Raw genomic sequence first — 15,822 nt, 5'->3', positions numbered from 1 at the left:
CTAGATGACCTAGAGGTACCTTCCAACCCTATGATTCTATGATTCTAATATCATCATATCAGTCCACAGCATGAAGGATATTCGTTAAATCACTCCAACATCCCACGTAGTAAACAACTCAGTTTACTGGCATCTCTAGAAGCCTCTAAATGGACAGCTACTCTCAGACTACAGCAATGACAACAGCTAACTACCAGGAAAACACTAAAGTAATAAATACTTTTCAGCTGTGCTGGGAGGTTACTCCAGTTAAAGAGACATTACATCACAGTAGGTGCATATTTACATCAGCAGACAGTGCCCAATAGCCTAGCATTTTGTCCCCGTCCCTATCGAGGCATCTCTCTGAACTATTTCTTATGACACAGCCCTATAATCTGGGTAGAAAGCCCTCCTGAATAATTCAGTTTTGCATAATTGGTGGAAAGTCAAGAGAGTGGGAGCCTTCCTAACTTCATCAAGCAGACCATCCGCAAGATGAGGCCACAACAGAAAATATGCATGTGTGGACAGCTGTTGATTTTGCCAAACTGTAGGGTGGTATTTGCAGCAGGCGTTATCCAGATAAGCGAAGTTGCCATGGTGGAGCAATAGGGGTAGAGGCGGTTGCACAGATATGAGAGGCTGAGGTCATGAAGGGATTTGAATATGATAGTCATAACCTTGAATTGAGCTCTGAAACTAATGGGAAGTTAAAGAGTGACTGCAGAATGGGAGTGATATGCATGCTCCATCAGGCTCCTGAGAGGAAATGAGCTGTAGTGTTCTGCACCAGCTGGAGTTTTCGTGTTAGCTTTGAGGTGAGACCTATATAGTGTACTCTACAGTAGTCTAGTATCGATATTACAGTGTTGGGAATCCAGGTAGTTAGACCAGCTGTGTCAAGGTAGGGGGCCATCTTCCAGTCTAGTCTGAGTTGGGAGAAGGTCTTTTTTGCACCTATATTTACTTGCTTCTCTAGCAGCAGTGCTCGAGCTAGGAGAACCCCTAGGCTCTTAATTGAATCAGCCAGGACCAACTGAACCCTATTAAATGCTGGAAGCACAATGGCCTTCAAGATCTCTGCTTTTCCAACTAACATCACCTCTGTATTGTCTGGGTTGAATTTCAATCTGTTTGCTTTCAGCCAATAACAGCTATTAAGCAGTGACCTCTACTACATCACCAGGGGATTTGGATAATGAAATATAGAGCTGGGTATCATATTGAGGGCATCCAGTTCCATAGCAATGAATGAGTTCTAGAGGCTTTACATAGAGGTTTAATAACATAGGGGATATCTTGTGGAACCCCACAAAGATAATTCCTGCACTGAGGATAGCTGGTCTCCAATAGAAACCCTTTGAGTTCATGCCATGAGGACCCATTTTAAACCACTCCAAAGCACATCCCATGCCTCTAAATAGCATTCAGGATGACATGCACAGGATTATTCTACTTTTTCACGTGAACTCTTTGTGATTGGTTAGATTGAGTGATGGTGACTAGCCTGCCTCAGGTAGACTTTTGAAGTATACCTTAAATTCAAGAATAAAGGCTAATTATATATATGATTATATTGTACTGTCTCTTGACAGTTCTCAGAACTACAAAGCTTGTTTATTATTTTACGTCAGTATGTTGTCATATGATACATGTTCATAACGTTATTGTCATTGTTTAAATGTTAATTTACACCTTTTAGTGATAGAAGACAACTTAATTTCTCAACCAGATGTTTTTGATACTGGCTCCAATTTTCCATTGAATGGAGCTTTTTAAAGCAACATTGAAATTTTGAGAAAATTTGGGAGAAATTAGGTTAAGGTTAGAGCATTGTTTCCCGACTAGGGTTCCTGAGGGCATGGCTAGGGGTTCTGTGAGAAATTGTGGAAAAAGTTTTTTTAAAATACTGCGGAATTCCAAATAGCCCTCAAAATATCACAGTTATTAAGATTATGAGAGAGAGAACGAATGCACAGCTCATTATAAATACATTTTCTTGACAGTAATTTAGCAGTAATTGAATTGTGCTCCCTGCTGTAAACTTTTTCTGGCCTGTAAGCATTTTAATAGGTGGAGTTTTTGAAAAATCTATTTTGGGGTTCCTCCTAGGGTTGCTAGCTCTGTGTTGGAAAATTCCTGGAGAATTTGAGGATGGTGCCTGGGGAGAGCGGGATTTGAGGAGGGGAGGGATCTAATCAGGGTATAATGCCATAGAGCCAGTCCACCTTCCAAGGCACTCATTTTCTCCAGAGGAAATTATCTCTGTCCCTGGAGATCAGTTATAATTCTGGGATATCTCCAGCCACTACCATGGAAGCCCTAGTTTCTCCATGGAAAATGGTTGGGAAACACAGCATTAGAAGTTAACTTTTTTTTTTTGTAGAAGCAGCCAAGGCTGCTCCATATTTATTTATATACTACAACATTTTCATAGTTTCAAAAACGTTATGAGAATCTGTGCAGAGTTATGAGTAGAGATGGGCACGATCCAAAAAAAATTGCCGATCCAGCTGATCGTGGATTGGCGCCGGTGACGATCCCAACTAAACGATCCACACCGGTCATCTCCTGTTCCCGATCCGTGGATCGTGGATCGTGGAGGCCAAAGCAGGGCGCGCTGCTATTCCCAGCTATGTGGGAAGGTGGGTGTTGGTGGCGGCCACCGGGCCCAGCGGGCATGGGGAGACGGCGACGAGCCGCCTCCCCTCAGGGGGCAGGGGGTCTGGCCGCTCGCCGGCGGCACCCTCCATGTGCCCGCCCGCCAGGCCAAAAAGGAGCGCGCTGGTGAGAAAAGAATAGTGGATGATGCCGGCGGCATCTGTGTTTGTGTTTGGCCGTCTGTGTTTGGCCGTCAGAGCTGCCTATCAAGGTCTGCAGGGATGAGATTGGAGTGCCCATGGCTACAGAACACCCCCTTCCCTCCCCTGGGTGTCTTCTCCCAGCTGGTGACTGCTTTGCTGCTCCGTGGTTGGAAGGAAGCCCTGCTGATCAAGGAAAGCTGGGCTTCCATTTGGGTTTCCAGGGCGACAGAAGGAGGGGAAACACAGCTCAGGCATTCCCCTGGCTCTGTTGCCCCAAGAATAGATTACTGGCGCGTGAGTGTCTGGCTTCCCGATCCGAGCACAATCCAGCCCCGATCCAGCCCGCTCCCGATCGCTGGATCATTGGCCATGGCCGATCACAATCCGCTGAGTCACAATCGTGCGATCGCCATTATCGTGGGGTTTTTTGGATCGTAATGCGGATCGTGCCCATCTCTAGTTATGAGTATATTTTGTGATATCAGTAACTAGAGATGAGAAGGCCCAGGGAAAAATGTAAAAATTCAGGAAAAGTTATCCTGCATTTTTCCAAGGACATTTTCCAGTTTTTTTTCTGATGTAAAAAATGGAATGCCGTAGAGACCACTGAAGAAATTCCTATGAATTATTTTTTCCTTTTTTGAAATGAATGAAATGGTTTGTAAGACAGAGTTTTACTCAGTGAAAATATATAGTATGGAAGTTTTTATGTAGACTGATCTTCAGAATTAGATAATTCCCAAGTTTACTGTAGACATGTACAACATATTTTCAAGGATATGTTTATTGGTTAAATGTTAATAATGTTGGCAACAATTTATATTCTTTAATATATTTAATTCTAATACAGTTCACAGTTTTCAGTGTCTGAAGAAGAGAGCTCTGACTCTTGAAAGTTTACACTCTAAATGTTGTTGGTCTCCAAGGTGCCACTGAAATCCTGTTTTCAGTGTTATAAACTGTAACTTAATATTCAGATATGAACTGATCTGCCTATTGTGAGTGTACTACTGTTGCTCTCCAAATCATGCAGTTTCATTTGTTTACTATGGAATTTGTTTTCTATCTTCAACGTTTATTTTTCCCTGCCTCTTAGGTGGCAAAAATTAAGATACAAGTGCCAAGATAGCATAGGATTACTGCAGTTTGCATCTCTATTAGCAGTTTTCTTTGTAGAAATCAAAGACATTTATAATTTTAAATCCCATAAATATTCTAAGTAGTACAATTTTACATTGATGTTAAAGTTGTAAAATGAGTTTAGTATTGGGATTTGCAATTTGGGTTCAAAATTTGGCAAGAAATACCTAATTTTACCTGATTCGGTAAAATTCAGTATTACCAAACTTAAATCTGTATTACTGGATAGTCAGCAATTTAAAATCACCAAATTTATTTAGTAAAATTTGGTAAACATGGCAGCGTTGTTCCTTGCTATTCTTTTGTAAGGGACAGCAAAGAAGCACTACTTGTCTTTTTAACCAGATGAAAGGGGGGAGAAGGGAGGGGGAATGAGTAAAAGGCAGAAGGGGGAAGGGAGAGTGGAGTGTGAGTGGCCAATCCTTGCAGCAGCTCTCCTTCTCTAGCCAATGGGACTCTCAAGAAGGAGAGTGCCTTTTTAAAACTGCTGCAAAGGGTTAAATTAGGAGGCTTGCCTCAGTCAGCCTTCATTTTCCTCTAGGCTGAAGATTGAGAGATACTGCCTGCTTGCTACTGCTGGCTGTTGGCTCTCTCACCTGGTGTGCTTTGGACTGCGACTGGATCCTGCTGCCCAGTGAGCGGAGTAGATTCCAAACTGTTGCTTGATTTGAATCATAGACTCACGGAGTTTTTTTTCTCTCTTTGTGGGGAGGTGGTTGACCTGGTGTCTGGGAGAGATAGCGGGGGTGGGGGAGAGAAATTTGCATTTTAAAACGGCTTTTTTGCTGTTTGTGGGGGGGCTTGTGTGTAGGGGGGCTTTGATTTCTGGTTTTTGAAGTTGGTTATATTTACTGTTCTGACAGATTCAGAAGTAAAATAGTAATTCTAAAGCTTAAAAAACATAAATATTAGGTTACTGAAGAATATACAGTAATTTTTGTCTTTATTGCCAGTTTTCACTGAGCTGAAGCTTGATTCCTTTTTTGCATGTGTATTATCAAAATGTCTTTATAATTGGTAAGAGTACTTATTTTTTCATTCTGAGAAGTATTTATATTATGGCTGTTATCTTCACGTTGTCTTTTTATTGTTCATAGAACCCCAAGGATTGCAGTAAAGCCAAGAAACTAGTCTGTAATATCAACAAAGGTTGTGGTTATGGTTGTCAACTTCATCATGTGGTCTACTGCTTCATGATTGCATATGGTACTCAAAGGACATTAATTTTGGAGTCTCAAAATTGGCGCTATGCTACTGGAGGTTGGGAGACGGTTTTTAGACCAGTGAGTGAGACTTGCACTGACAGATCAGGAAGTACTACTGGGCACTGGTCAGGTAAGTCTCAATAAATAATGCTGGGACTTTTTTTAGTATCATACACTAAGCATGTTAAAAATAAAATATCCATTAACTAAGGTTTCACTTACAAAGAGTACTAGGACACAGTGTCCTAGTACTCAGTACACAGTGTCCTAGTACTCCTAGTACACAGATTTCATCCTTTGTAGGATGAAATGTATTTTCATTTTTTTCTTTATTTCATAGAAAAAGACTTAACAGTAATATTTTTATGTAGTTTAAACTCTGCGTTTTCTTCACTTTGAATCAGTGCTGCTTTGTTGTTGTTGCATTTTTAGATTTAGTTTGTGGATTACATAGCTGTTCATTATGACTGAAATTTATTCAAATGCATGTATACATAAATTTTTAAAAATAATGATTTTATATGCCACCTTTTCTACCCAATGGGGACCCAAAGTGGCATATGTCATTCCCCTCTCCTCCAGTTTATCCTCACAACAGCCCTGTGAGATAGGTTAGGTTGACAGTGTATAACTGGCCCAGGGTTACCCAGATAACTTCCATGGCAGAGCAAGGATTCAAACCTGGGTCTCCCACATCTGTTTCATTTATATCCCACCCTTCCTCCAAGGAGCTCAAAGCAGTATTCATGGTTCTTGATTCCTTATATTATCCTCACAACAGCCCTGTGAGATAATTTAAATTAAACTGGAGGAGAGTGACTCACCCAAGGTCATTAAGTGGATAGGAGACATCAAATTTGAACTTGAATCTCCCAGGGCCTAGTCTGACACACTATGCCACATGTTCAGTTTTTTCTTGTTTCTTGAGAAGCAAAATAGTTCAAGATTACCATCCTAACTAGCTAGATGTTTCTGACTGAAAATACATTGTATTGAATATCACTTGGAATATTATTTTAGATGTCAGAACAAACCTGTATTTCAGTTAAATCAATTTTTGCTTTTTCTTTGCTTAAGAGAACCTATTAGTGCAGTGGTACACACTCCACAGCTCATGGAAATTCAAACTCACAATTACCATCAATTAAAAGAGCTGCATGACTACTGGGTGCCCTATACATCACCACACCAAACTCTCGTGTATAGTAACAGGAGATATAACTATTAATATAGTTATATACAGTAACTTTTAAAATTACAACAGTACCTCAGTGCATGTAGGTTTGTCTCTCCCAGCTACTATTAAACATTAGCCAGCCCTTATCTGGTGTGAGGGGAAGGGCTTGCCTCTATGCCTTCCTGCTGTCTCCTCAGGTTAGGTGAGATAGTGAGAATGCCAAGACCCCTGGGGGAGAGAAAGCTGGATGTGGAGAAAGGGGAGTAAAACCACTACCACCCCACTGTGGCCAGTTTGCTTTATTCTTGGGTGGCTGTTTTGGTGGTTTTACTCTCTAATCCCTGCAGTGTACTTGCTTTCCTCCAAACAGTTGCCCTGGTTCTGAGATGAAGGTACAAAGAAGTGGGTGGGGGGCAGCATTGAAGCGGACAAGTCCTTTATTTTTATCCCTGGCATGAGACCAATAGCTGAGGGATGCTCACAGCTTATCTGTCCTCCAGTCCCTCCATCAGCAGCTGTTTTAAGGTAAGTAGGAAACAATTTTTTTAACAACATGGCAACATTTTTTGGTTTACTAGAAACTACAGTAATTTAGCAATCTTCTAGATCATATTGACCCAATGTTTTATATTAGTTGGTCCAAGTTCCAGCTGTTTTTTCCAGTTAACCAGGTTCAAGACCATATTTGAATTTTGCTTATTGCAATAATCAGACACTAGACTTAAACGTACAACCTTAGGATTTTTAGGAAACTGAAGATTTACCATACAATTAATTTCTATAATGAGCCCCCCCCCCAAAAAAAAACAGTTGGCCATTCCCACTGCTTATGTGAGTGGTCTGCAGGCCTCAGTCCACATTTCTAGCATTTATGAGAGCTTGTCCTAAAGTACTTAACCATCCTTTAAGGTATAAAATATCAGAAGTAGACTAACAGTGCATTTCTAATAGGCGCAGTTGCAGAGTTGTCCAGATACCAGTGTAATTTCTGTGGTGCTAATCTATTTCCTAAGGACTTTCTGTAGAATGATTCACCAGTGGCTAAGTACAAGCAGCAGAGGAAGCTCTCCAGTCTCCATATAGATACTGGCAGCATCCACCAATCATGCAACAGCTGCCATTGACAACGCTGTGAGCAGTAGTTACAGGCAGAGCTAGTCTCCAGTTGTGAATGTGGCTGCTGTTTCTCAGTGACTGTATCAACCCAGAGACTCTCATCCCCTGTCCCTGATGGCTTTCCTAGCTACTCAGGTCCCCTAAGAGACTAAGAGCTCTGGTCGTTTGTTTCGAAGCACCCCGGCTTCTTGGGGTTTTGAGTGTGTTTACTTCCTTAGCAAGCAGCACTGGACACAAGCTGGTAAAATATATTATTGGAGTTTATTAAAGAAAGAGCATGGAAGCGTATGCAAAGCAGAAACCACTCTTAAGCAGGGCTCATTTGGAGGCGGAACGTGCCGGAACAGTGTTCTGCTAGATCTGAAAAGAGGTCACATGGGTTTCGGCCCCACCCACATGATTCCTTTTCCTCCTGGCTGTCCTAGTCTTTAGCAGCAGGCTCTGCTGCTTTATTTTCATTTGTGACTCGTGAAAGAGAGAGAGAGAGATAATGTGAGTGAGTCAGTGACTGAGTGAGTGAGTGCAAGCTGAGTGGGGCTGGGCTCCAAAGGAATGTAAGCTTCTTTGAATTCATTCTACTCTGCTGCTTGCTTTATTTTCATTTGTGACTCGTGGGAGAGAGAGAGAGAGAGTGAGTGAGTGCAAGACGAGTGGGGCTGGGCTCCAAAGGAACGTAAGCTGCTTTGAATTCATTCTGCTCTGCTGCTTGCTTTATTTTCATTTGTGACTCATGAGAGAGGAGAGTGAGTGAGTGAGTGAGTGAGTGAGTGAGTGAGTGAGTGAGTGAGTGAGTGAGTGAGTGAGTGAGTGAGTGAGTGAGTACAAGCTGGGTGGGGCTGGACTCCAAAGGACGGTAAGCTGCTTTGAATTCATTCTGCTGCTTTTATTTTCATTTCTGACTTGTGTGTGTGTGTGAGAGAGAGAGAGAGAGAGAGCATGCGTGCATGCAAGCAAGCAGGGCTGGCTCTCCAGAGGAGGGTAAGCTGCTTTGAGTTCATTCTAAGGAAATACCTGGAGATTTGGGGGGAAAGGGGCCTGAGGGGTGGTTGGTGCCTTCTGACACACTTCCGGTGATGTCAGGGGGTGTGGCATATGCTAATGAGTTCCTGCAGTTCTTTTTCTAGGAAATGACCCCTGCTCTTAAGCATTTAGGCAGGGCAGAAAACAAATAACAGCTTGCTGATCTAAATATGTTCTAACTAGCTAAAATAATACTGGCTATCTGATTGCGTTCTCTGAGATGGTTCCAAAGCTGTTTGATCTTACCAAGATCCATCCATACCAGCATCCTGGAAGTGGCATGAAGCTGAGGAATGCTCTCTCACATTGCAGGTAGTTGGTAATGGCTACATGATAGCAAGACTGATAAACTGCCTAGAGACAAAGAGGCTTCTTGAAATCTAAGGGGCAACTGCCCACTCTCAGGAACCAATCAGGGCTTGGTTACTTAAACATTATAGCACTGTGAAATTTTAGGGAGTATGGTTATAGGTGAGATCAGCACCAGGCTCTCGCCTTCTCCAAGGCCACTCTCACAGGAAGAAAGCAGCCCAGGTGCAGTTAATTAACAGAACTTGGGACTTTCCAGTAAACAGGCCTAATAAGAAATCTGCAGGACATAAGGGCTGAACCAAAGTTTCAAACTTAGCATTAGGTATTAAGTGGTACAAAGTCTGGTCCTTACAATGACCCCTCCCCCCCCCCAGAGCCAGTGGACAGGGTGAAAAGACCCTGCAACTGTGGCTCCCCAACAGAGGCCCTTGATTCATGAGGTCACCTCCTGAGCCTGGAGGGAACACCCACCCATTGGCAGATAGGGCACCCACCCCCTTGCTTGCAAGAGCCATATTGGCAGCAAAAATGGCACCCACTCATGAATATCCTCAACTCTGAGCAATGCATACACTTCCCCTATAAAAGTAAAACCAGAAAGGCAAACAGACCAAAAAGACCTAGACTGGGCTTGAACCCTCAGCCCCTGACACTCAGGACTAGCCCTCAAGCCCCAGGACAAGAAGAGGATGTTCCCAAGAGACTTGCCAGCAGGGAGTAGACACCAGCTGCAACTCTGATTGGAGAGGCCAGCGAATATCAGATATACTCAGATATCAGACTGAGACACAGATATATATGTCTCAGTAGAAAGGAACTTGGGTAATATGCCTGGGGCTCTTGGTTCAAGCTCCGCTAGGGGATAAGAGAGAGGCTGAAGCCCCAGGTCTGAATTTTTGGCACTCCCCACAAATGGCAAAAGGTGGTACAAGATGGCCCAGCTGATAGGGCTCCCCAGAGATCCATCATCTTGGCCAAGGTATGGCTCCACGGTTCCCCCTCTGCTGCACCAATTGAAGTAGTACCCTATTACCCACTTTGAATCCCATCCATACATTACCAATCTGTGTGGCTTATCAGACACCAGCAGTGCTGTGGTAGAGTATGGGACACCCTCCTCAGAGCAGCTACACACTGTCTTAAATAACCCTCTAAGTCACACCCAGCACTCTGCAGTGTATTTGAGAGGGAAGAAGGGGTGAGGAGTTGTTGGGCTCAGCCTCCAGAGTGCCACTAGACCACTGCTGTGATGTGCAGCAGGACAAAACAGAGGACCAATGACACCTGGAAAACCTACTCGAGCCATCTCAGCATTGCCACCTCTGAGCCAGACCCCACCCTCTAGGATATGGGGAGTGACAGATGGAGTGACAGATGGGGAGAGGAGTTGGTGCAGGGAGAGGCATGGAGCTAGTGTCATCCAAATACAAGCAAACAGACAGGGAGACAGCTGTGGAACAATCAAGACTTTATTAAACTACAATTCATGAAGGGCTTCCCAGGACCCGGGTTGCCAACTTGTGGAGGTAGGCTGAGCAATCCCCAATGCTGCATGCTCGCTAGTGAGGCAGATTCCCAGGAGGGATGCTTCAGAAGCTAGTTTGGAAATACAGTCTGAGCAGAGAAATGGGAACTGTAATGACCATGCACCCAGGTCTCCCAGTTGTACTGCCATCTGCATGGAGGAAAAAAGAGACATATACTGCATTGTCAAAGGGTGTCAGCCATAGCCATATCTGCAGCATCCTGGGAGGTGCCCTGCCATCCAAATGACACCCCTCCAGTGTGGGAGTGCTGTGTGGATGGCAAAGATAGGTTTGCTGCCACTGCTGCTGCATTGGGCTGTGATCCTTCAAGGGAATGAGTCCCAGGGTTGCTTTGCCGTTTTATTGAGGGGATACAGAGGGGTAGCTTGCAGTCAACCAACACGCAGTTGTGCCCTGTCCTCTGTCCAAAGGGTGGGGGGAATCTAGTTCAGGGAGTCTGCTAACAGCCCTGTTCAGGATTGCAAGCACCCCTCCCCTCCAGACAGCACTGTTGAGTGCGCTGAGTCTGCCCCGTTGTTAGACAGGGGCCGTAGTGCCTGGAGGGCCAGGCTCAGGCTGTTCCCACCCCAACACGCTGCTGGGTTGGATTTAGAATTTTAAATTCTGAATTATATCCAAAAGATGATAGTCATGATATTTTTGGGTTTATATGTTGTTAAATTTAGCCCAAACTTATAATGTCTCAGTGACAAACGGGTCAGTGTACACCATATATTCTTCACCTCTTTGCTTATATGATCTGTACAACTTTAAAATGTTACAGTAAGTGGTTAATTGGGATTCTTAAACTACAATCTACCTCTAACTCGGAAACTACAACTGGTCCAGAATGCAGTGGCGTGGGTCCTGACTGGTATATCTTACCAGTCACATATTACACCAGCACCAGCTGCAATGGCTTCCGGTTGAATTCCGAATCAGGTTCCAGGTAGTGGTTCTTACCTTTAAAGCCCTGAGCGGGTTGGGACTGGCATATCTTCGGGACTGCATCTCCCTGTACGTTCCCCAGAGACCACTTCGAACAGCGGATGTTTACTGGTGGTCCCCAGCCCTAAAGAAGCCCACCTTGCTTCAACCAGGGCCAAGGCCTTTTCAGTCCTGGCCCCAGCCTGGTGGAACGCTCTGTCAATGGAGACCCGGGCCCAGCGGGACATATTATCATTCCGCCGGGCCTGTAAGATAGAGCTGTTCCACCAGGCATTTGGTGGCTGAAGGGGTCGGTGCCATGTCGGCCTCCCACCTTCGGGGTGGGGGTTCTCCCCACCATTGCACTTGGTTAATTTATTTCATTATTGTTTTGTATATTGATTTTAGTATTGTTGTTTTCTTGTTTTTATTGATTTTAAACTGTTCACCGCCCAGAGTCCCTGGGGATGAGCGGTATATACATTGAAATATAAATAAATAAAATAACTATTGCTTTCAATTTGGATGCTTGATAGTACACTGTAATATTAGGGCACTGAATACTGCCATCACTTTTTTTTTCTTTTGCAAAATAGGTATTGAAACCCCCCCCCTTTTTTTTTTTTACTCAGCCAGATAAACTTAAATAGTAGCCTCTGCCAATATTGTAGTACTTTTATTTGAGATGGTTTGGTAAAATGGGCATCTTTATGCTGCTATTCTACTGAACCAAGATAGATGAAAATAAGACGATTTGTATAAATCTTCCTTCATTTGATGCCTTAGTCTTGCATAATTATTTATACAAAGATCTTTTACCTTCTTTGATAGTCAAATACATAAATATCTAACTGGTTCATTTAGAAGAAATTTCCTTTTTTTTTTACTTTCATTTTCTTTATTTATACACAATAAACATAAAAGATAAAAAAACACAACATTATAAAAGAAAAAAAGACACACTAACAATACATAAACAAATAGAAAAAGAAAAAAAGAAAAAAAACCCAAACTCAAAAAGTACTCAAACTCAAAAGTACTCAAACTTGAGTACTTTTATCCACCATTCCTCAACTGTAGGCAATGTTGGAGTTTTCCACTTTCCACATTTTCCAGCACGCATTTGAAACATACATTCTAGCTAATTTTTCAGGAGACATACCAACGATACATCATCTTATAAAAATTTTACTAGATAATAGATACTAGAGCTTAATGTAAATTTCAACCCCCTTGTCCAGATATTTTCCCAATTCTCCATTAATATGTCATGTCCACAATTACTTGCCCATTTAATCATACATTCTTTTACTTGCTCTTCTTCTATCTCAAACCCCAACAAAAGTTTGTACATTTTAGAAATTACATGTTCATCATTTGTACAGAGGGCAATTTCAAATTCAGTTTTAGATTGCTCAAAATCATGTCTTTTGTCTAATTTAAATCTCTCCAAAATTTTGGAGAAATTTCCTTTTTTCAAAATTATCTATATTGATTGCGAGCCAATCCTGAGTAAGTAGTAGGGGATTTCTCTATTGACTTTTTAGAAAGGGATAACATGATGTCTGATTTTTAACTGTCTTGTTTATGTGGTCTTATGAAGAATCTTAAAAAGCCTTTGTATATATGTGTAAATAGAGATGTACATAGCTATCTAAGGCCTGTGTACATGCTAGTAAATTTAAACAGACACTGGTTAATGACTCAACACCAGGGGGAAAAAAGAAAAAAACATTCTCAAGGATTGTGAAGTTAACTATTTGAACAGAAGAGAGGGAAGATATAGCACTCTTATTGGCACTCTAGCACAGATAGAAAGGAGCCATTCAAAAGATAGCATTTTCAATAATTCTGCAAGGTATAAGTAGACTTAGGCAAGAGAGCAGTGGCAGTAGATGCTAAGATGCCTTCAGAGAAATAAAAACTACCAAACAGTTGCATCAAAGCCCCAGGACTTTCCAGGGTAGAGCTGATATCACTGAACCTTCAGAGAATTCCCTCAGGAAGTGGAAGAAGCCTAGAAGCCAAGGGAGCAAAAGACCAGGGAATAGCCCCCCAGTAGCCTGATAACAGCCCTGTCCTCAGGTAAAGTCCACAATGAAAATTGCAGAATTGAAGTTCTAGAGAGGTGACGTCCCCTCCTCCTTTATTAACTGCAGAAACAAGCACCTCAGTAGGGACTAAGCTTGATTTTGTGTAGTCAGGTATAAAGATTTTCTTTATCACTTTCCTGCTTATTTTTAATCCATTGTTAAAAACAATAATAAATTCTACAATTTGTTTAAATCCTAGGAGAGTTGAGTTGTCCTTTTTTGGGCTGTATTGCCGTGGTCTTGGCATTGTAGTTCCTGACGTTTCGCCAGCAGCTGTGGCTGGCATCTTCAGAGGTGTAGCACCAAAAGACAAAGATCTCTCAGTGTCACAGTGTGGAAAAGATGTTGGCAGGTCATTTATATCTACTCAGGAGGGGTGGGGTTGAGCTGAGTCATCCTGTAAGAGTTTCCCAGGGTGTGGAATGCTAATGACGGGAGGCTTCACTGTATCCTGAGGAGGTTCTTTTGCATATGGATTGGTGCTTGATGTGCTAATCTTCTCTGCAGGGCTATTGTCGGGTATAGAGTGTTTTGTTAGCCTGGTGTTTTTCAGAACTGGAAACCATGCTCTGTTCATTCTTAAGGTTTCTTCTTTCCTGTTGAAGTTTTGCTTATGCTTGTGAATTTCAATGGCTTCCCTGTGCAGTCTGACAAAGTAGTTGGAAGTGTTGTCCAGTATTTTGGTGTCCTGGAATAAGATACTGTGCCCTGTTTGAGTTAGGCTATGTTCAGCCACTGCTGATTTTTCAGGTTGTCCAAGTCTGCAGTGTCTTTCATGTTCTTTTATTCTTGTCTGGATGCTACGCTTTGTGGTCCCGATGTAAACTTGTCCACAGCTGCAGAGTATACGGTATACTCCTGCAGAGGTGAGGGGGTCTCTACTGTCTTTTGCTGATCATAGCATCTATTGTATTTTTCGGGTGGGTCTGAATACTGCTTGAAGGTTATGCTTTTTCATAAGCTTTCCCATCTGATCAGTAATTCCTTTGATATATGGCAAAAACACTTTTCCTGTAGGAGACTGTTTTTCCTTGGTTGTTTGATTCATCCTGGGTTTGATTGCTCTTCGGATTTCATTTCTGGAGTAGCCATTTGCCTGAAGTGCGTGGTTTAGATGATTAATTTCCTCATTGAGAAAGTGCGGCTCACATATCCATCTTGCACGATCCACTAATGTTTTCATTATGCCTCTTTTCTGTCGGGGGTGGTGATTGGAGTTTTTGTGTAAGTACTGATCTGTGTGAGTTGGTTTCCTGTAGACCTTGTGACCTAACTGAAAGTTTGCTTTGCGGATGACCAAGGTATCCAGAAATGGGAGTTTTCCCTCGATCTCTTTCTCCATTGTGAATTGTATGTTCAGGTGGATGTTGTTGAGATGATTCAAAAACCCCATCAATTCTTCCTCCCCATGGCTCCAAATGATAAATGTATCATCCACAAACCGGAACCATACACTAGGTTTGTGGGGTGCTAATTCTAGAGCTGTTTTTTCAAAATGTTCCATGTAGAAGTTTGCTATAACTGGGCTGAGAGGGCTCCTCATGGCCACCCCATCCATCTGTTCATAGAATTCGTTATCCCATTGGAAGTAACTGGTTGTCAGACAATGATGGAATAAGGCTGTTACGTCCTCTGGGAAAATCTGATTAATAAGTGCAATAGTGTCTTTTACTGGAACCTTGGTAAACAGGGATACAACATCAAAACTGACAAGTATGTCTTGTGGATTGAGTTTCTTACAGGATGACTCAGCTCAACCCCACCCCTCCTGAGTAGATATAAATGACCTGCCAACATCTTTTCCACACTGTGACACTGAGAGATCTTTGTCTTTTGGTGCTACACCTCTGAAGATGCCAGCCACAGCTGCTGGCGAAACGTCAGGAACTACAATGCCAAGACCACGGCAATACAGCCCAGAAAACCCACAACAACCATCGTTCTCCGGCCGTGAAAGCCTTCGACAATACATTGTCCTTTTTTACTTGGGAATTCAAGCACCTATGGCATAACCACACTTAACCAACGTTCAGCATCCTTACAGAACTCCATGAATTTCTTCAGATGCTCTAATCTTACGTGTGTATATATAAAATGCCCTCAACTTGCACCCAAATTAGGGCTGGCCCACCAAGGGGGCTTTCAAGGCAAGTGAGAAGCAGAGGTGGGTTGCCATTGCCTTCCTCTTCAGAGTCTTCCTTGTTGATCTCCCATCCAAGTACTCACCCTGCTTAGATTCCGAGATCTGACGAGATTGGACTATACCATGCCTACCTTCCCTCCTAAACTTAGATACAGTCTATTTTCAGTCTATATTCACTATATTCACTGTTTTCAGGAGTTTATGTCGTGTTTCAAGGTGTCTGAGAACTTTAAGATTTGGTTTAAGTTACAGTTCTCCGAAATTATACTTTCTGAACCGGTTTTCAGGTTCGAGATCAGGTTTGGTTCTACTCCCTGAATTAGACTGCAGAATCCTCCAGTTGAAAAGCATCATCACATGTGAAGGTAGTTGAAATA

General features: G+C 42.6%; 1 protein-coding gene across 4 annotated transcripts in view; it reads left to right on the top strand.

The window, feature by feature from the left end:
• The window catches only part of FUT8 (fucosyltransferase 8), a 219,302-nt gene that overhangs the window by 159,791 nt on the left and 43,689 nt on the right, over positions 1-15,822 (top strand). For all 4 annotated transcript variants that reach the window (XM_054972298.1, XM_054972297.1, XM_054972300.1 and 1 more), the window contains one exon: positions 5,024-5,261. In XM_054972298.1, coding sequence (XP_054828273.1) covers positions 5,024-5,261 — 238 coding nt within the window. The remainder of the gene's footprint in view (positions 1-5,023; positions 5,262-15,822) is intronic.

Source organism: Eublepharis macularius, chromosome 2 (genome assembly GCF_028583425.1).
Source record: "Eublepharis macularius isolate TG4126 chromosome 2, MPM_Emac_v1.0, whole genome shotgun sequence".
NCBI lineage: Eukaryota > Metazoa > Chordata > Lepidosauria > Squamata > Eublepharidae > Eublepharis > Eublepharis macularius.
This window is presented reverse-complemented; position numbering and strand designations above follow the sequence as displayed.